Raw genomic sequence first — 20,621 nt, forward strand, 5'->3', positions numbered from 1 at the left:
AAGAAATAAAAACATTGAAATTCCATGTGCATGTTTTGAGTGAATAGTTGGGGGAGAGGGCACTTCGGCAGAATGTTTCTCCTCTTTTCAAAAAAAGTTCTGTAGGCATCATTAAATTTCATTCACTTTTACCAGCCCATTTATATGCAAATAAAATGCAAATTATTTCAGAGTATGTGTGATTTTTAACTCTTTAAAATATTTGCAGTTTTGTACACCGAGCACTTAACGTGGGTTTAGCTTATTTTTTAAGGAGAGAATTTATTAGTGGATACATGTCGAAGTTCAAGATCTTCCTGTTAAGTGAAATGCTGACCTTTCTTTGGATCACATTAATGGCATTTAAGAGGGAAATCCACTATCTTTGAAGGTCATGGTAGGGGATGCTTCGCAGTTTAGCAGTTGAATATTATGTACACGGCATCATTTAAGGAATAATTGTTAATCAGTGTAGACATTTTCAGTTAATTATGCAAGAGTTAGTGCTTGGGTTATTGTTTCTCTCCTAGCTTGCGCATATCTGCAAAAGCAATTTGCAGTGGCCATACCCTGACCTTCAGTGTACAGTTTTAGGTGGGAAATAAGGGGTTTTGTGTTTTCTGGTTGGGAGATTCTGAATAATGACTTCAGCCTGGTTAAGCAGCTACAGTGTGGTTTGAACCACATAACAGGCAGCCAAAAGCCTTTCTGGTCTGTCAGCAGCACAAATTCAAAAGTGAGTGTGGGGGGAAGTGGCCTTGATGGCGGTGATGGCAGAGGCAGCAGGGGGCTCGTGGGGCTGACTGCCAGGCTGTCAGAGAGAGCTCATAAGTATGGGATTATTAAAGGTAATGGAGATCAAATATTTTGATTGATGACATTTACAAAGCATTTATTAGGCTGGCAAGTGCTAATTTGACATTGTGATTTCCTCTGCGCCCCCCACCCCTTAATTTTGGGTCTCAGTCTTATGCTTAGAAGCACCCATTTGGCTAATTTGGGTGTTAGGTATTAAATATACTATATCAGCAAGTTAAGATTCTTTGGTACCTTTGTTAATTTATAAGCTCTCTGTTCGCCATGTTCATTCATGAATTATTTTCCTGACTTAGGTTTGCATATAGGTATACTGGAAAGGAGCGTTTGGGTTTTGTGCCAAGGTCCCAGAATTACAGTTGTTTCCCCAAAAAGCATCCTACAATCCAGATGCAGTAGATTCAGTCTTGTTATTTTACTAAGGGCTCGGAAGCCTCTCTTTCATTGTCTTGCCTCCTAATTTCTTTCACAGAGGTAAGCCTCCTTTGCAGTGGACAAACTTTGACCCTTTGGAATTCCTAGAAGAGTTAAAGAAAATAAACTATCAAGTGGACAGCTGGGAGGAAATGCTGAATAAGGCTGAAGTTGGTCATGGTTACATGGACCGGCCCTGCCTCAATCCGGCTGATCCGGACTGCCCTGCCACAGCCCCCAACAAAAATGCAACCAAAGTAAGTACAGCCATTGATTGCTCCTCAGGCGGGGAAGGGAGAGAAACTTGCCATGTGCCCCCATTTTTAGTTCTATTATTTTTATTTTTAAGATTGCATTCTCAATGACTTTTTTGGTCTATGGAACTAAGTTTGTTTAAAGAGCTAAATTTTGCTGTAAGATTTGCCATACGCCTCTCATTAGCCTCGTTATTAATGTTCTCACTGAAACAAACAAGCCCTTAATGCACTGGATTTTAACAAGGCATGTGACCTGCCTACTAATTCCTGTAATTATGAGGCTGTCTCTTTATTTTTAGCCTCTTGATATGGCCCTTGTTTTGAATGGTGGGTGTCATGGATTATCCAGAAAGTATATGCACTGGCAGGAGGAACTGATTGTGGGTGGCACAGTCAAGAACAGCACTGGAAAGCTTGTCAGGTAATCCAACACGTGGAGGAAAATCCAAGCCGTCTATTTTTTGTCCTTTCCTCAGAAACCACTTCCCTTCTGACGTCTGCAAGTGTATTTGTATTAATACTTAACTGTTACCCTAGCTAGCTGTCTGGTGTAATAGAATATTAGGAAATATTAGTGGACTAGACCGGCTCAGAAAAGCACCTTATGGGGAATTTTTCAAGATTTATCATTTTCATTGAGACTGTAGTTAGTGATTGTAGGATTTTAGAAGATCTACCCGTGATGTAGAAAATCAGGGCAACTATAAAGTAGGCAAGAGGAATCGGTCATACCATGTGGAGTTAAATGATAGGAGCTGAACTCCATCACAGACTGTTCAAGGGAAAGACCAACGACTGAGGGCTAAATGAGAATTATCCTCTGTGCACTTGTGGACTCCGCTCCGTCAAGTGTCAGGCGCTCCGTCTGAGATTTCTCCCTTGGGAGAGCTGTCGTCTGGGATTTCTGCACAAGCAAGCGTGCAGCGCGGAGCCCAGCATATCTGATCAGGCTATCTACTCCACTACCCTTCCTGTTTCGTTGACTAGAAACTGAGAAAGGAAATTGCCTATTAATTTAATTTGGGGGTGTATCTGTAAAAGGTTTGTAAGGTTACACCTTTAATATGGTACATCAATCTATTAAATAAAATAACCTTCCAGGTCCCGTTTTAATGGAAACATGTGCTCACGTAGGACAGAATGGCTGCGAGTGAGTCGGGGGTGCTCGGTGGGGATTTTGCACAGTGAGAGCTGCTTCCTGGGGAGGCTGATGGTGTGCCTTTTCCACCCCATCACAGCGCCCACGCCTTGCAGACCATGTTTCAGTTAATGACTCCCAAGCAAATGTACGAACACTTCAAGGGTTATGAGTATGTCTCGCACATCAACTGGAACGAGGACAAGGCAGCAGCCATCCTGGAGGCTTGGCAGAGGACGTATGTGGAGGTAAATGGGTGGCCTTCTGACGCCCTTTGAACCTGAGTACAAACCCCTTAGTTACTAAATACTTCGTTTTAACGTTTTAAAGCATTGTTTTCGTTAGAATTTATTTTCAAAACTGATTGTAATTCTGAGAACTTGGGGGGATGAAAACTTCTTCCTTCTCTTTATATTGAAAATCTCACTATCTGGGTGATGCTAATTCTAATTGTGATGCCCTGAAACATTTTGAGTAACCAATTGTGAACCCCAGAGCTAAGGCATAACAGTGTTTAAAAAAAACACTTGGTTAGCGAAAAAAGGTGTCTGGAAAACATTAGCAAGGCATAGAATCTGTTCACAGCTGCAGTCCCCTTGGTTAGGTCATGTGACAGGAGCTGGCCTTTGTTTCCCAAGCAGTGACCTCTACTGAGCTGCATGTGACCTTTTAAAAGTGGCCAGCGAATGAAGAGGGGGAGGAGTGCCCCTAAGAATGAGTTGTTTTGGATTAGGGGGGAACTGATGGGCCCGCAAATCAGTTGTAGAGTTATGGAGAGGAGAATAGTAGTCTTAGACATAGCATAAATAAGGCTGTCGGAGAAAACTTCAATTACGCAGGCTCACCGGCTCACCACAGCACCACATTCTCGTTTGATTAGCAATAGCCTTCATTGTCCCAGGCTCAGGTCCTTCAACGTTAGTCCAAGTTCAAACCCCAATCATGGAGAGCTCTTTTCAAGGCATCAGAAAAAAGTGGGGGTTGGGTAAAGGGGACATGTCACCTGAGAGGTCTGTGATCTTGAAGCTCACCGTAGCTTTAATCCCATCTGGGAATTTATCCTTGCGTTGTGACCGCAGGTAGTTCATCAAAGCGTCGCTCAGAACTCCACTCAGAAGGTGCTTTCCTTTACCACGACGACCCTGGACGACATCCTCAAGTCCTTCTCTGATGTCAGCGTCATCCGAGTGGCCAGTGGCTATTTACTGATGGTAACAATCAATTCAGTTCTCCCAGGGGGCGTTTTTGTTTTGTTTTTTAGTTTTTACCTTTCCATGACTGCCCCTGCTTTTTAACTGCTCTTAACACACACTTGCACCCAAGACAGAGAGAGCTCGGCTTCGTAACGGTTTAAAAAGTGGTCGTGTAAAGCATTTATTACCATTTGCAGTTTGCCCACCTTTGACTCGTATCATTTCGTATGATGTCTGTAATGTAAATTTTTGTTGTTGTTCGATTTAATAAGTTCTACCTTTTGATTTGGGGTGATGGGTGGGGGAAAACATTAGAATCTTTACACATTCTAATGTTTGGCTTTTGTTTTGTGTCTCCCCCTTCCTCCTCTCCCCCCTTCCTCCAACTCCCCTTCATTCCTTCACCTCCCCACCACCCTGCCCAACTGTTCTGCTTGTAGCTTGCCTATGCCTGTTTAACCATGCTGCGCTGGGACTGCTCCAAGTCCCAGGGTGCCGTGGGGCTGGCTGGTGTCCTGTTGGTTGCACTGTCAGTGGCTGCAGGATTGGGCCTGTGCTCATTGATCGGGATTTCCTTTAATGCTGCAACAACTCAGGTACTAAAGGAGCCATCCGTCTGCTGTTCATTGACAAACACCCCTCTCTGGGCTTGCCCAGTTGGCCTCCAGTGTGTCCATGTCACCTAAAGGGTCTTCCAGCCTTTTCCACTAAGATGCCCCATTTCTCAGGGGGGTGCTGTCTCTAAGTGGACCACTTGACAGTGGCAGGTCTGAATGGGCTTGTTGATTAGTTAGAGATGCTTCATTTATCGGTGGAATTTAGATCATTTATTCGAGTAGTGGTTCTTAACCTTGAGTGTGCGTTAGCATCACCTGGCGGGCTTGTGAAAACTGATTGCTGGGCCCCATCCCCAGAGCTTCTAATGCAGTCCATCTGGGGTGAGGGTGGAGAATTTGTATTTCTAGCCAGCTCCCAACACTGCTGGTCTAGGCATCACGCTCTGAGAACCACTGCTTTAAATGAGATGGATTCCTTCTCACTTTTTTTTTCTTAACATCTTTATTGGAGTATAATTCCTTCTCATTTGTTAACTTAAAAAAATTATTGTACGTGGAGCTTAGACATAGTAATGGACAAGATCTGCTGTGAGCCACAACTGCTAGACTTTGGGGTCTAACTATCAGATAAAACTAAATTCTTCACATGAGTTCATGTAAGCCATCCTTTGGGTAAGCTCCTTGGGGTGCTGGTGGCAGTGTTTTAAATGGCTTTGTAGAATTCTCAGAACTGGACCTCACGTGTCTCATGTCACTGTGCTGTGTCTTCACTACAGGTTTTGCCATTTCTTGCTCTTGGCGTTGGTGTGGATGATGTCTTCCTTCTGGCGCATGCATTTAGTGAAACGGGACAGAATAAAAGAATCCCTTTTGAGGTAATAGAAAAACAAAAGAAGAAACCTTTGAGGACAGCAGAAGCCCCTCTCTGTTCCTGAGTGTTTGTCCTTCCACTTTTCTCTATCTGGCCCAGTAAATATTTCAGTCCCAAGTCAGATGACACGTGACTGACTCTAAATAAGTGAAGTAAGTTAAAAGCATCTCAGGAGACTTGTTCCAAAGTGCACGTTTGTTTCTTTGGGTTTTTTGGTTACTTTGTTCTCATTTCTCCTTGCCCCTTTTTAACCATATTAAAAATGTACTTAAATCATTATCTTGCAGCTTTGTGCTTTGGATAGTAATAACCATGAACAACACATGACTGTGTAGATAGCACTGAAAACTTGAATTTCAGTGTTGCTGTTAGAGGGAAAGGCAGAGATATCCCTTTCTTATCCCCTCACGTCAGCATTGTAAACTACCAGTTGTCTTATTTCACACAGTCTGTGGTCTGCGGGGACTCCGCCCTGTGCAGCTCTCAGCACTGTGGTTTCTCATCCTTAGGACAGGACCGGGGAGTGTCTCAAGCGCACGGGAGCCAGCGTGGCCCTTACATCCATCAGCAACGTCACAGCCTTCTTCATGGCTGCGTTGATCCCGATTCCCGCTCTGCGGGCGTTCTCCCTGCAGGTGAGTTTCCAGTAACTAGATCCGGGGGGGATCTGTGAGCGCTGCGCTCAGCAGCGAGCCTTCCAGGTCTACTTTTCTCCAGTGATGTGCTTACGGTACCACCACCGTGAAGTAAAGCAGCGTGCCAGCTTTGGGGACTCTTTCTTCTGGGTAGATGCTTCTTTAAGCAATAACCTTGACACTCCCTCTGAAAGAAAGTTCTAGGGTTCTTTCTTTCCTTTAAAGCCCTATAGCTCAGAAGCCTGAGGCCTGGGTATCCTTATGGCCCAGGGCCACTCCATGTGGGACGCCTGTAAGCCCGTACTGCAGATAATCAGGATTGGGCCCTGGTGCAGCCAGCTCTTGTTCTTCCCTGCTTCCAAACTCCACTCTCAGTTTCTGTGCTCACCCCCTTCCCCTGCTGGCTACCATCTCTTGATTTCCCTAAAGCAGCCCCCAGCACAAAGCCGCTGCACGGAGCAGACTTCACGGATACGAGGATGGGGTTGCAGGGTAGCCCAGGCCAGGCCATACCTTAAAATTGAGCGTTAGATCCCTCACTGTGTGAGGAGGGATTGGCCAGCCCTTACTTGCCACCTCTCCTTCCTTGTTCTTCCTGGCCCCTCTTCTCCTTCCTTTTGGTTCCCTACCGGACTCTGAGGCTGCCCAAGAGAACACAGAATTCCTCTCCCTTTCTTGCGCAGAGCAATTTGGTCCATCGTTGTTCTGTTCTTTCCTTCCAAACCAGGCCCTTTCACATCTAGAGGCCTCTGAGATATGTTTCCAAAGAGCCAGCTAACATGAATTGTAAGAATGGAGAGTTCCCGCGACTGGGGATGCAGCTATGGTCAGTTCTGTGCTTGGTGTAAAGTACTGGCATTGCTCTTCAGCTGCTTGAAACTCGTGGGAGATCCTGAAATTGGTCAACGCAGCAGATAAAGGAGGCTACTTGCCCAGTTTGTGGCGTGGTCTTCCTAAGCCTGAAGTGGTTTAGGGTTTTGATTTCTCAAGGATATTATTGAGGTTTTGTGAATGAAATTCAAACTTTAAAGCTCCAACTGGTTTCCAAGAAAGATTAAAGGAGCAGTGGCTTTCCCTCTTCCTCCTCTCTCACAATGGGATAGTAATTCCTGAGATGGCCAGGTTTTTAAAGGAAACTATTTTTGGTGTCACTTTTTAAACTCTTGTTACATCCATCCAGCTTATTCATACTGCTTTACTCCTTTTAATCACCAAAAGGTTCTAAGGATTGTGACCAGGAAGAGAAATTGACAAGTCATAGATTAGGTTTCTATTTATATTTTTGTCAACACACTGGGCTCTTTTCTAGCCTTCAGATATGAATCTTATTTCACTAATTACCGATAAAGGCCTAAGCAACTAGTGATCTTACTGCATTTGGGACACTAGACTTGTTTACTCTTGTAAGGTTTTGTACCCATCACTATGACCACCAGGCCCCCCAAAAAGAAAAATACTAAAAAAAAAAAAGCTTATTTTCATTTTATTATAAACATATAGAAAGTAGAAATGGAAGTAGTGAGTGAATAAATGAATACATTAAATCTGAAAGTGGGACCAAAGTTCAAAGAAAATGAAAATATATCTAAGAAGTGCTCAGTAATACGGAAGGTAAATAAAAGATGCCCACTAATTTATTGGTACAACTGAAGTTTTAGGACACCTTTTGCACAGCCATGCACGTGTGCAGCACCCTTTGATAGCCTGCTCTTGTCTCGTATACAGCAGATTCTGGTACTGAGAAACTGTTCTAGAGTCTTTTAACAGTGGGACCCTCCCTCCTCCTCTGTCCTTCTCTGCCTGCCTTTTCCCTCGCTGTTCTTTATCTGCTTTACCTCACGCTCCTTCTTTTCTTCTTGTCCCTCTCTCTCATTTTCTCCTCTCCTCTCTCAGTACAAACTGATGATTCATCAAGGCATACTGTCCTTTAATGATATCCTATGGTGTGGTGGTCTGAAAAGCTACATGAGTTTTCCTTACGCCTTTTAGAAAATCCAGTACGCTAAGTTCTCCCAAGGTAAGCACCTTACTGAGATGAAATGAATACTGTTGGTTTTGCATTTCTATTCCAAGGCACTGGAGTATCACTTTAGGAATTGCATCTACAGCTTCTAGAAGTGCTCATTTGCTAGAGAATGGCTTCCTGTGATACTGGTTCATTCTCAGTAAACAAACACAAAAAGTAAAAAAGAAGAATAGAAAATTTAAGAAAAAAGAGCATGCCATGATTTTTGCAGTAGCCATCAGGAATTTTACACTTGGTTCCCTTTAAAATGTATTGACGTTTGAAATTGACCATTATATAGTTTCTCTTTACGTTAGTAACTGTGTTAAGTTGTAACTTTGGGTATTCGTTTGTATTTGTATTTTCAGGATACTCTAGGTTAAGCATCAGAAGGACATATCCAAAATGGTTCTGTCCAGTGATAAACCCACGTTAAAATTTTTCCTTGTGGAGCCTTTCCAATTTTGTAACCTTGCCAAAATAAATAGAATTTCTTTCCCAAAGAAACCTCCTTGTCAATCTTTATCCATCTGTCCAAATGCCACCTCTATACCAGAAAGCAGTGGCACTGTTTATAATTCTTTGAAAACGAATGCCCTACACTGGGGCTTTGCTGGTAACTGAATGGTATTTGTTCTTCAATGAAAAGTCCCCGAACAGAATGCCTTATTGTTCCAAATGGTAAGAGGGTTTAGACGAGGGCCCCTCTGGGCAGGGCCAGTTCCTCTCTGCTCTGCAAGTGTCTCAGTGGGGCCACCCATAGATGCTTTGCAGGGGAATGGGACGTTTCCTTAAAGCACAGCAATTAGAATTGATTGACGGTGCAGGATCATCCCCATCATCTTTTCACATTTACTTGAAATTTCTTAAAGTGCTCTTTGCTCTAGCAGTGACACTTCTCTCTTACTGAGCAATCCTTGCCGTTTGTTTTTATTATTTCAGTGCACTTTAGAGGATGTTGAAGTTTTACAACTTTCTTATCAGTAAATGTCCTACCTATGTATGTAATAAGCTGTTGGACAGTAAGTTTAGATGGGAAGCTACCTTGGGTTTCTTCTTTCGTTTCTCCATTTCCACCACAAAGAGACCAAGCAAGATGCCCATCAGATTTCTCTGATGGATGAGGCTGGTTGGTATCAGATACATTCCCCAGCCATGGCAGAAAGCATCAGTGTTGTTTTGGCCGCAACATCTGGGCCACCTGTATACACCTGCATGGCTTATCTTTTCACAGTCTCTGTCCTCATCCTCAGGAACTTCTGTTCCAAATGAGATGCCCAGAGTTTCTTGTCTGCAATTATACTCCTGAATTCTAAGCATGACTGTAATAAAAAGAAAAGCTGACAGGATTCCACCCCCCAAGATTAAGTTTTCCTGGAAAACCCTTGAGGAGCAGATGCATTCTCCCCTATGTTCCGATTGGTCAGGAATCCTAACCCTCCCCCCGTGTCTGTCCCTTCAGGAGGTGATCAGATCTAACGAGAACTCCCAGGTCCCAGCTGGGCTGGGGGCTTAGGCCATCAAGCCTGTGTTTGAATCCGATTTACTGGGAGCCTCAGGCAGGTGACCTTCCTCTGCACCACGGGTCTTTATTAGGTAAAGGGTCGACAGCAGGACTAACGTCTGCCTCCTGGTTGCTGTAAGAATCGAACGGATCGTGTGTAACTTAACTACCTGACCTCCCATCACTCCTCCTCCTTTCTCTTCCCTCAACAGAATTTTAAACCCAGCAGTACTGCATAGCTTTTAAACTCAGACACGGCCTATCGGATTTCCTCCATGCATCCTTCCTCCCTGGTCCTCCCCAAATCCTTTTTTGTCTTCTCCATCTCCCAAGAAACCTTTTCTGGACACTCTCCCCACCCCCGTGTACCCCCACCTGCATGCTCCCCTCCTCTGAGCCGCTCTGGAACCCTGGCATGCTTCTATTACTACATTTGTCAGCCTAGCTTGTAATTTGTTTATAGTTCTGGCTGTGTCTTTCCTTGAGAGCAGGATTTTGTCTTATTTATCTTTGTGTCTTCTGTACCCAATACGCTGCCCTGACTTTCCTTTTTTCTATTTGCCTCTTAGATAAATCCTCTAGTCGAAATAGTGATTTGCTTATAACATGTTAGGCAGGTCTTTAAAGTACGTTATATACGTTAGAGTGGCCAGTTAACATGTTTCATATATTTTGAATTGATGAGGAATTTTCAAGGCAGACGAAGAAGAGAGGGGTTGGGTCATTTTTAGGAGACTCTTGGTTATTTTTTGGTTTTGTAGACTTGACAGGGAATTAATTATCGAAAAAAGCATCTCTCCGGAACTTGGGCTTGCTATTTCACCTCAAGCATAAATTCACAAATTACTATCCAGAGACCTTTGCAAGGTTCTCCTCTGGTATTGTTCGGTACCAGTTGTAATCGGGTTTTCTTTTCTCACCCTGAAACGTTTACCCAGTTTGAGAAGGTTTTAGAACTAAGCAGTTCTTTGAAAAACCTTGTAAGAGTTTTTATTTTTCAAAAAAACTTTCTGATGATTTCTTGGTTACTTAGCACTCCAGTTGCATTTTTCATCATGCTGCTGCTTTCCATGCCTTTCTGTACGGGAGAGCCCTTTCAACTGTCCTCTGTTGACTTTCCCCTATTAACAGCCCAATTGTGTAATTTTTACTAGGTCAGCAGGAGATTTGCCAAAGCGCTACAGAATCTAGCCCTGTGTTTATTCTAGGTTATGGAGTGACTTTTGAATCCGTACTTATTTATTCTGCATACTAGAATCACACACAGGAATTTCTGCTTAACTCTCCTTGACCTTTTATGTTACTGCGCTCGCACACCCCACAGGCTACTCCAGAGGCTATTTGGAATGTGCCTTTTAAAAACCTCGGGGGACGTGTTTGAATTTTTATTTTGTGTTTTAAAGGTGACATTTGGATATACTCGATCCACTTTATGTATAAATTTTCTAAGTGTAAAATCAGGGCTACGTGAACTCTTAGAAATGTTCTAAGAGGAAAATGTTTCTTTTTATCTTAAAGTAAAACATTTCAAGCATATTCTCTGTTCTGCTTTTGTCAGTTTGGTTTAGTTTAGTTCCTGTGTTTGTACCCTATGGGCTCATGGAATTATTAGAGATGGAAAGGAATGATGGGGGCCTCTATTCTAATCAAATGGTCTCTTAATGAAGGACGAGAAGCAAAGTGATGAGAAACTCCAGCATCTATTTCAGGCTTAAACACCTCAGTTAGGAAAGTGAAAGAAAGATTTTGTTTAAAGCATCTTTATTTTCAAAGCAGTCCTCTGACTGGGAGGAAATGTATTAGTGACCTTTACATTTTTTTTTTTTCTCCCAGGCGGCTGTAGTAGTGGTATTCAATTTTGCTATGGTTCTGCTGATTTTTCCTGCAATTCTCAGCATGGATTTGTATCGACGTGAGGACAGGAGATTGGATATTTTCTGCTGTTTTACAAGGTACATTTTCTGGCCCCTGTGGCCTTTATTTGTTGGGAGCAGAGTGGTCATGTTTAGAGAAATTTTCAGTCTGTGAACTTAGAAGGAAGCGTAGTTAACAGTGTGCTGAACGCAGGGGAGATAACGGACAGAGGATGCTTCCTCTGGGGGACATCGGAGTCACTGGGGTTCTCCCCTCCCTCAACTGAACATTCTTACAGCCCCGAGGTTATGATACACAGGATCGTTGTTTACCACACACCAGTATTGCTGATTGTTGGGAATGTGTTGTATCTCTATGGATTAGGGCAGAACGAAGGTTGAAAACCACCATCTGGAAAACATATCACCCTTTGGGTGGTTTGGTTTTGGGTTTTTTTTTTTAAAGGAATTATGCATTAAGAGGTTCATCGGCATGTAACTTGATTTTTGTCAGCCAAATTCAGGATCAACCATCCATTTGGCCTCCTTTGATTGACTCATGTCTGTGTCCGAATAGATAAACCGGATGGTGTTTGTGGAGTTCCGTGCTATGTTTTGCTCCTAAGTCAGAGCTGTGTAAAGTGAATAATGTCAGTCATTGGCAGAAATGAAAGCACCGTTTCCCTGTTTCGGTATACCATTCCAACATATTTCCCCCTCTTTCAGCCCCTGTGTCAGCAGAGTGATTCAGGTTGAACCCCAGGCCTACACAGAGACTCACAATAACACCCGCTACAGCCCCCCGCCCCCCTACAGCAGCCACAGCTTCGCCCACGAAACCCAGATCACCATGCAGTCCACGGTGCAGCTTCGCACAGAGTACGACCCACACACGCACGTGTACTACACCACTGCCGAGCCGCGCTCCGAGATCTCCGTGCAGCCCGTCACCGTGGCCCAGGACACGCTCAGCTGCCAGAGCCCCGAGAGCACCAGCTCCACGAGGGACCTGCTCTCCCAGTTCTCTGACTCTAGCCTCCACTGCCTTGAGCCCCCCTGCAGCAGGTGGACACTCTCATCTTTTGCCGAGAAGCACTATGCCCCTTTCCTCTTGAAACCAAAAGCCAAGGTAATTACCAAAACAGAAGACTCCTACTGTCTGCAAAAAATAACAGAGCAGGCGCCTTTGGAATTCATCCGATTGCTTCCTCAGATGTGATGTATTTCAGGCCTCCTAACGAGTCAGTCCATTTAGAGCTCGAGGCCATTTTAATGAGCTCATCTTCTACAGGAGTGCATCTCTATGTGGCAAATGTTTCTTTCAATTTACGTCAACTCCTTGCATTTTAAAGATTTTATTCTAAATGAGCTTGTTTAAAAAATGCGATTACCGGGCTTTCCTGGTGGCGCAGTGGTTGAGAGTCCGCCTGCCGATGCAGGGGACACGGGTTCGTGCCCCAGTCCGGGAAGATCCCTCGTGCCGCGCAGCGGCTGGGCCCGTGAGCCATGGCCGCTGGGCCTGCACGCCCGGAGCCTGTGCTCCGCAACGGGAGAGGCCACAACAGTGAGAGGCCTGTGTACCGCCAAAAAAAAAAAAAAAGCAAAATTACCATGATTTTATGTTTTTTCCTCTGGGAAAACGACCCCTACACTGTACATCCGGATAGTGTGATGTTTAAGAGTGAGGTATAAACCAAACAGCTCATCTTTGTCAAGGGAGAGTCGGTTATGTTCCTCCGGGTCTGATCTCGGGCCCCTTATTCTGTTGCAGGTCGTGGTGATCTTCCTTTTCCTGGGCCTGCTGGGGGTCAGCCTTTATGGGACCACCCGAGTGCGTGATGGGCTGGATCTTACAGACATTGTGCCTCGGGAAACTAGAGAATATGACTTTATTGCTGCACAGTTCAAATACTTCTCTTTCTACAACATGTATATAGTCACTCAGAAGGCAGACTACCCCAATATCCAGCACTTACTTTACGACCTTCATAAGAGTTTCAGTAATGTGAAGTATGTCATGTTGGAAGAAAATAAACAGCTTCCCAAAATGTGGCTGCACTACTTCAGAGACTGGCTCCAAGGTAAGATGCTGCTGGAGGGCCCTTGTCCTTGGTAAACATTCACCATTTGGTCTTTGGTGTGTTCAGCGTCTACAAGTTCCCTTTGTTCACTTTATTAAAGTGTTAGATGATAATGTAACACTGACATGTTTCATTGACTTCTAATTGTTGCTGAAAATTCTTATATAGACTCTTTCTGGGGCAGCTCCCAAATCTGGTTTTTACCTGTAAAACGATGCAAACAGTTCAAATGGCCGATTCAGGAACTTCTGTAAGAATTTATGAGTACACAGGATAAATGAACAGATGTTCTTAGAATCACTGAATGCATCCCTATTCAGTCAGCAGCTAGGGGCAACTTTAGGCCTTCTTTCTCTCCAGTCGACTACTATTTCCTAGAAATGTTTCTAAGAGCAAGGTGAGAAGCTGAGAAAGGCATTTTAAAGCAGGAAATGGGAAAGTAGGTTATAAAAGACGGAGCTCGATGCTTCTAGTCCTCTTTTTTTTTTTTTTTTTTTTTAATGGTGGCTAGTTTGGTGACCAAGTGAAATCCAAGTGTTAATGGAATTTCTAGGCTGACTCACTGCCAAGTTGTAACTTACTACATCAGTACTTTTGCATCATTGGTGAATATAATTTAAAATTCCGTCTTTTGACCATCTTTTGACTTACCATATGGAGTAAGCTTAATCGCTTGATCACATCTCATAGTATATCATAAATAATCAATTTCTGCTTTAAAATGCCTTCTTAGCTTCTGACCTTGCCCTTAGAAACATTTCTAGGAAATAGTAGTCGACTGGAGAGAAAGACGGCCTAAACTTGCTCCTAACTGCTGACTGAATATGAATGTATTCAGTGATTCTAAGAACATCTGTTCATTTATTCTGTGTTGACACATGCAAAGTAAAGTGGAGAATCAAGATAATTATCTACACAATTCAAGCAAAAATACTCTTACTGAAATACCCAAATAATTATGGCCCCAACATTTTTTGGCTTAAGTTATCCAAATGATTGTCTTAATTTCCCACTTAATTAGGCTTGTTTAAACACAGATTTAAGTGCCTTTTTTGGTCTTAAGTCAATACACTTGTATGTAAAGATTAAGCAGCCAATTTCCCTGTGAGTTTGCATGAAATGGTAAACAACTTGAATTTGATTGAAAATTCTTCAGTACGGTTTCTGTCTTTGACTCGTGTTCCTAGAATTTTGTTCGTGCATGTGTTACCAGATTTGACCTCTTTTTCTGAGGAAGGCGAAGAGAACTACATGACATTAACATTATTTTTTAACATGCTCGTGAGATTAACTTGAATTTGTTCCCAGTCTTATTTTTTTACAGTAGTTTGGGAAGCAGTGGGGTTTTTTTTTTTGTTTTTTTTTTTTCAGATGATGAATCAAAAGAAGACGAGAAAGTTGAGAGATTCCCTGCTTTTCATTTTTCCCCCTTTGGCCAAAGACATGCAAATAACTTGCCACAAATAACAAAGAGATCTGCAGAGCACTGCCAGTATCTGAGCAAAGAAGGGTTATCCTGGAATTGATTTCAGTGTCTTCGGCCATTCCTTTGAATGTTCAATATGGCATGTTAGGCGGAGCTTTGGAAGAGGGTAGAGGGGCATTGTCTCCAGGCAGTGCAGAGGGCTAACCTTTTTATAGCCTATTGTAAATTATCCCCATGCTTTCATCCCTTTAAAGACCTAAAGCAGTTGGACTTGGGAATCTTTTTAAAAGGTGCCTTTGAATCATGTTTTGATTGCTAAGTGAACAGCACCCACCTAGACCAAGTAAGATCCATTCATGCCCACTGGTCGGCGTCCCAGCCAGCCCTAGACCTCTGCATCTGACTCTACCAAGGTCCGGCAGAGCAGTGTACACGGGATGGCCAGATACTGGGACCACCGGCTGCCTAGACATTTTTCAGGCCTGTTGAGTGGTTGATTTGGTCTTTGAACATTTCCTCTTAGGAAGTAGTTATCCTTGAGTCAGCTTTCCTTCAAAGCACTTTGTGTGGTTGCTAAGTGATGGGACCCTCATTAGTTTTTAATGGAATGACCATTACAAACCACGTCATCCCATTGGTCTTTAGCAACATTCCAGTAGTTTGGGGGGGGGGGAGGGATTTACTCATAAAAACGTATAATGGTAATACAGAAATTATCTCAAATGTCACCTTTAAGCGTACATGCAAATACGGTGACCTTGGAGATAAAAACCACACTGTACACATGGTATTTGTTTATATTTCACACTGAAATATGCAAATAAAATTTAGATTAGCATTTTCTTTTTAGCGTCCTGTATCAAAGAAAAATTGGCAGTTGAGATAATTAACTCAGAACTTCACACTAGAAAATAATTTCTAGTATAAAGTATTTTAAATGAAAAAGTTCTAGCTAAAACTTTCATGTTTTGCCATAAAATAAGTGAAACGTCACAGTTCTTTCCTACAGTATGCATGTGTTGGAATGTGAAATATTTGGCCAAGGGAATAAGCAAATCCTTGTTCCTTGTTTTGTGTCAAGACCGTACGGTGTGCGTGCACTTAGGCCAAACCATTGTTCCTTGAGCCTTTTGATAATTAATCAGAAAATAATACACTAATTATGAAAGAACTTAACTTTTCTGTGAAGTCAATGATTATTTCTCATTCATCGTGAAGCCCCCAGCAGAGTGAATGGCGAGTAGGGGGCCAGCAGCGCAGGTGATGAGTTGAGTGGAATTGCCAACAGGGTTGACCTCCCCAGATCAGATCAGATCTTTCTTTCCTTGTTTCACTCTAGGGTGTCCCCAGAGTCGTAGAGTATAAATATCTTAAAACTGCACTCAGATTTTTGGGGCCCCCTATTTGCCACCAGATGTCATTGGTGCCCACGTTAACTCTGCTATCAACAGATGTTTGTTTCCTGGGCACCATAGTGCATTCAGGGCGATTCAGAGCATTCGTGGTTCCAGCTGACTCTGGAAGAGGCTGCCTGGGTTCAAAGCTTAGCTCCAGCACTTACCTGCTGGGTGACTTTCCTCAAGTGACTTCACGTTCCCAAGCCTCATCTGTAAAGTGGGAACCATCATACTAGTAGGTTATCTCGTGAGGTCGTTTTAAGAATTGAACGCGGGGTGATCAATGTAAAATGCTTAGACAGCCCCACACTCACAATAAGCGTGAGCTCTGCTCCTCAGGATAGCAGGTCAAGAGGAAAGGGTTAAAGTGCCTACAGGCCACAAAGTGATGGAAATTCTATTATGGTGAGGAAAACAAAACAGGCCTCTTTTCTGGTAGGGGTTGTTTTTTTCTCTCCTGTTTATTTTTTTCAAAAACAGGGGAAAAAAGGCTTTAGGTAATAAAATAACATCTGTTCAGTACTGACGGTTGTATGCATGCCTCGCTATGAAAAACAGTCTGTGTGAGAGGGGAGCGCAGCCATCCCGGTGGTCTCCCCGCCCGGCCCCGCGGCCACTCCACGTTCCCCGCACAGGGCCGCCTTTCACCACCGAGCCCGAGGCCCTCATCCCCAAATTGTTCCTGTGAAAACAACGCCCACAGCAACGTCGGAAGGAAGGTTTAGTTGGGACAGAGAGAGAGAACAAGAGAGAGAGAGAGAGGCCTGTATTCCCTTCTCCCCCCAACTTCAAACCCCAAGAGTTTAACTATTTTGAGTACAAACGGAACCAGTTCCATGTGTTGCGGGGAACGGGGGCGTGTCGTGAAATGAAACAAACCCTCCTCCCTCCTTACTGGCCACGTCTAACCCGTGCACGTGCAGCTGGTTCAGAAGATGTGGCTTCCTGGGCTGCTGGGACTTGGGAGCTCAACGTGGGAGGTGGTTTGGGGGAGCAGGGCGACGGAAGAGCCGGGGGGGGGTGTCAGAGGAGAGTGTGTGCAAGCCAGCAATTGCTCAGACCCGAGGGCCGGGTCACCGGGGCCCTGTTTTCTCTTCCAACACGCTTATCTCTTTACAGCTGTAGCCAAACCGTCAGGTCTGTAATGATGGTTTTGATTACAGAAGCCAAGCGCAGCTGTGTGTGGTGGGCTGGTGGGCGCGCCCATCCCCCAAGCCCAGAAAGCTCTTTCCTTCCCCTCCTTGGCCTTGCGGTTTGTCATCTGTTCTCACAGAGCCCCCTTCTATTGGCCTGTGGCTTCCTGTTCTCAATATGATCCAAATTTACCCTGTGAGGTATTTCCCTGCACACACATGCACACAAGATCCCTCCTCCTCTCTCCTCCACAGCCCCTCTTGGAGGAAGGGTGGCAGAGAGGAAGAGAACAGTCCAGAGTGAATAGGTGTCGGCTGTGATCTTTACACAACCTGGCAGCCGATCCCACAGCTTGTATTAGCTCCACAAGTCGAACAGATGGAACAAATTGACAGAATCATGTTCACTCACCCAGGGCTAGAGAAGCAACTGAGTTGCTGTTTGAAGTTGGGAGTCTGAATGTGTTTTTCCTGCTCTGAGTGGAATTTCTGGTTGTATCGAAGAACCCATGGCTTAGCACCTGAAGTGGCACGAAACACTGAATGGGCCTGGCGTGTCTTTCTCACCCCGCCCTCTTGCTTGCTTTTGTCATGGGGGAGAAGAAGTGGAGTTTGGGGGGGGGGGCTTTTTGAGGTAAAACATGTGTATTTGTTTCCTAGAAATGAATACTCTCCCCTTCTGCCTTTGAGGCAGTGATTATCAGCAATTTGAAGTTCATTCACGAAAAATCTAATAGTGTCACATGAAGTCAAATACAACTAGAATACAGAGTGTTTGGGGTTGATGGCAAACGCTCCGCTGTTCTCAGAGCACCCTGTTAGGACCAGGAGCATTCTGGATAAGAGTTATAATGTATTACACACAACTGCCTTTTCTAGGACTTCAGGATGCATTTGACAGTGACTGGGAAACTGGGAAAATCATGCCAAACAATTACAAAAATGGATCAGATGACGGGGTCCTTGCCTACAAACTCCTGGTGCAAACCGGCAGCCGTGATAAGCCCATCGACATCAGCCAGGTACGCTCACTGCCTTATACATACCATGGGAGCTTCGGAGAGCGTCGTTGAGCAGGGCTTTGGGGCAACTGCCACTGAAGACTGCTTGACAGCATGCGATCCCAGCCTCTGCTCTCTGCAGATCCGAGGCATCGGGGGCTGGAAGAATGACTATTGAGTTGGCTCTAATTCTCTTCATTCCACCAGCAGATCGGATGACTGCGGGCAACCCAGAGAGCCTCACCTTGCTCATCTGTCAAGTGGGGACAAGTGTGTTACTTACCTTCAGAGCAATTGTCAGAAGAAAGTATAGTTGAGGCAATGCAGACTCTTTCAGATGTTAGACATACTGTGTTGCGTTGTTCTCTTTCAAATTCTTGTGCTTGTTACCGTGTCAGTCTTGGTTTTATTCAAACTTGGAAAGGTGGATCCATTGGGGAGCAGGATTTGAAAGAATCGAATTTGGCGTGGATGGATGGGTTAGGGAAGGATAGAAGGATAGGGAGATTTGTCGTGTTTGATTCCTTTGCATTGCTGTGGCCTCAGGGGCAGAGGAGGACAGACGGATTGCTCTCTCATCAGCGAGGCAGATGGAAGTCCTTGGAATCTGAGTGGACTCACTGTTGTGCTTACCCCCTAAGTAAGAAGAGCTGTTTCTATTTGGTAATCATATTCTCCAGCTGCATTTGCCTCTTGGCTGTGACACTTGGATTCCGGCATATCCCTTTTGATTCCTTGGGCAGGCTGGGGAGGGCGTTTGGACCCTTCAGATTTCAAATGAGTCCAGCCCCACTACTGGCTTCCCCTTGTAGCTTACTTGCTTACTTACTTCAGGCAGAAAACCGTCATGCTAATGATCTTCCTAGCAGCTCTGTGTATTGTCTCCCCTTTTTTGCTGGCATTAAAGGTGACAGATTTACAAAGTACATTGTTCAGAGTTATTATGGAGTGTGAACTTGGTGCTTTATGGCCACATGGGGCATGCTGTCTGGTTTGACAGGGCTGCGGGCAGAGGCGTCTGTCTGAGAGATAGCGGGGATGCCCGGGGGGCTGGGTTGGGTTTTAGGGACCGGGGACACTGTGGAACAAATGTGATTGGGCCAGGCCCCCGGACATCACTTCCTCTGCCTGGGAGGGAGAAGGGCGTGCTGTGTGCACGGAGGCCGTGAGCTGTACTATGTAATTCCAGAGACGGCTTGAAGACGTACAGTTGTTACATATCCTGTGGATTAATTGAATCCAGATCCCTAAAATTTAGTCCTCTCACTCTCCTCCCCTTTCTTCCTTCACTCTTTCTCTATTAACTTCTGTCATTGGTGTTTTCATTTTGTTAAAAAAGACCGAAAGCATTGGAACCGCTTCTCAATCTAAAGTGAACAGGAAAAAGTATATGCATACATACGTGTGTGTCTCTGTATATCTGTCATCTGATGCCTTTCACCTATGCAAGGCCCACAGACCCACTTTAGAGGGAGCATAGTATTTGGCATCCTCACAGGATGTGGCGTACTATGTGTGACCACCTCTCTCAGAATAAGATTCCAAGAAAGACCAAGGCTGTGCACCCGTCCCTTCCACTTTCTGGCGATGGGCATTTTTTGAATACACAGGTCATAGGAGGCTAGTGTTAGCAAAATTTATACAGATGTTGTTTTATTTTTATAGCTCTCCTCCATTTACTGGGTGGCATTTCCTTTAGTGTTAACAGCAGAGGTTAACTGCACACAGACGTGTATGGGGATTCTTGCCAGGTTTTTTTCCCCCTTCCTCTCCTATAAATATGTTTCTTCAGATTGTTCATTCTCCGCCCTGGCAGCAGACAGTCTTTTAGCATTCAGATTTAATTGGTTCAGTCCATTCCTGGGCCGTCTGCAGAACTGTGTGTGTGTGTGTTATAAACATGCCGATTATTGCATCCTCCGATAAGTGCATTTTGAAAGAAAGCAAGGTGTTCTGATGGGATTTTCTGTACTTGCAAACAGTGGGCATTCTCTCCTTTGCTGCAAATGCTGGTGCAGAGCTCCGCTCCTATTCTCTCTAGGCAGGAGTGTGTTTACCCCAAGCACCCCTCTGAAAGGCTTCCGCTCTGCCCATTTTGCAGCTCACTAAACGGCGCCTGGTGGATGCAGACGGCATCATTAATCCCAACGCTTTCTACATCTACCTGACCGCTTGGGTCAGCAACGACCCCGTGGCGTACGCCGCCTCCCAAGCCAACATCCGGCCTCACCGTCCTGAGTGGGTCCACGACAAAGCCGACTACATGCCAGAAACCAGGCTGAGAAGTAAGTAGCCTTCCACTGGGCCTGCAAGCTTATGGGGCTCCTTACACGCCATACCTCCAGGCTCAGTCCCAGCCCT

General features: G+C 44.5%; 1 protein-coding gene across 8 annotated transcripts in view; it reads left to right on the forward strand.

The window, feature by feature from the left end:
• The window catches only part of PTCH1 (patched 1), a 67,029-nt gene that overhangs the window by 30,303 nt on the left and 16,105 nt on the right, over positions 1–20,621 (forward strand). For 7 of the 8 annotated variants that reach the window (XR_004478750.2, XM_049711472.1, XM_004283034.3 and 4 more), the window contains 12 exons: positions 1,268–1,466; positions 1,766–1,887; positions 2,705–2,852; positions 3,684–3,815; positions 4,238–4,393; positions 5,131–5,229; positions 5,735–5,860; positions 11,203–11,321; positions 11,949–12,351; positions 12,994–13,303; positions 18,139–18,281; positions 20,362–20,545. Coding sequence is in view for 7 of the 8 variants with exons in the window: in XM_049711472.1 (XP_049567429.1) it covers positions 1,268–1,466; positions 1,766–1,887; positions 2,705–2,852; positions 3,684–3,815; positions 4,238–4,393; positions 5,131–5,229; positions 5,735–5,860; positions 11,203–11,321; positions 11,949–12,351; positions 12,994–13,303; positions 18,139–18,281; positions 20,362–20,545 (2,141 nt within the window). In the remaining variant the exon portion in view is untranslated. The remainder of the gene's footprint in view (positions 1–1,267; positions 1,467–1,765; positions 1,888–2,704; positions 2,853–3,683; positions 3,816–4,237; positions 4,394–5,130; positions 5,230–5,734; positions 5,861–11,202; positions 11,322–11,948; positions 12,352–12,993; positions 13,304–18,138; positions 18,282–20,361; positions 20,546–20,621) is intronic. The other variant, XM_033411368.2, reaches the window with a different exon arrangement.

This window comes from Orcinus orca, chromosome 6 (assembly GCF_937001465.1).
Source record: "Orcinus orca chromosome 6, mOrcOrc1.1, whole genome shotgun sequence".
Taxonomy (NCBI): domain Eukaryota; kingdom Metazoa; phylum Chordata; class Mammalia; order Artiodactyla; family Delphinidae; genus Orcinus; species Orcinus orca.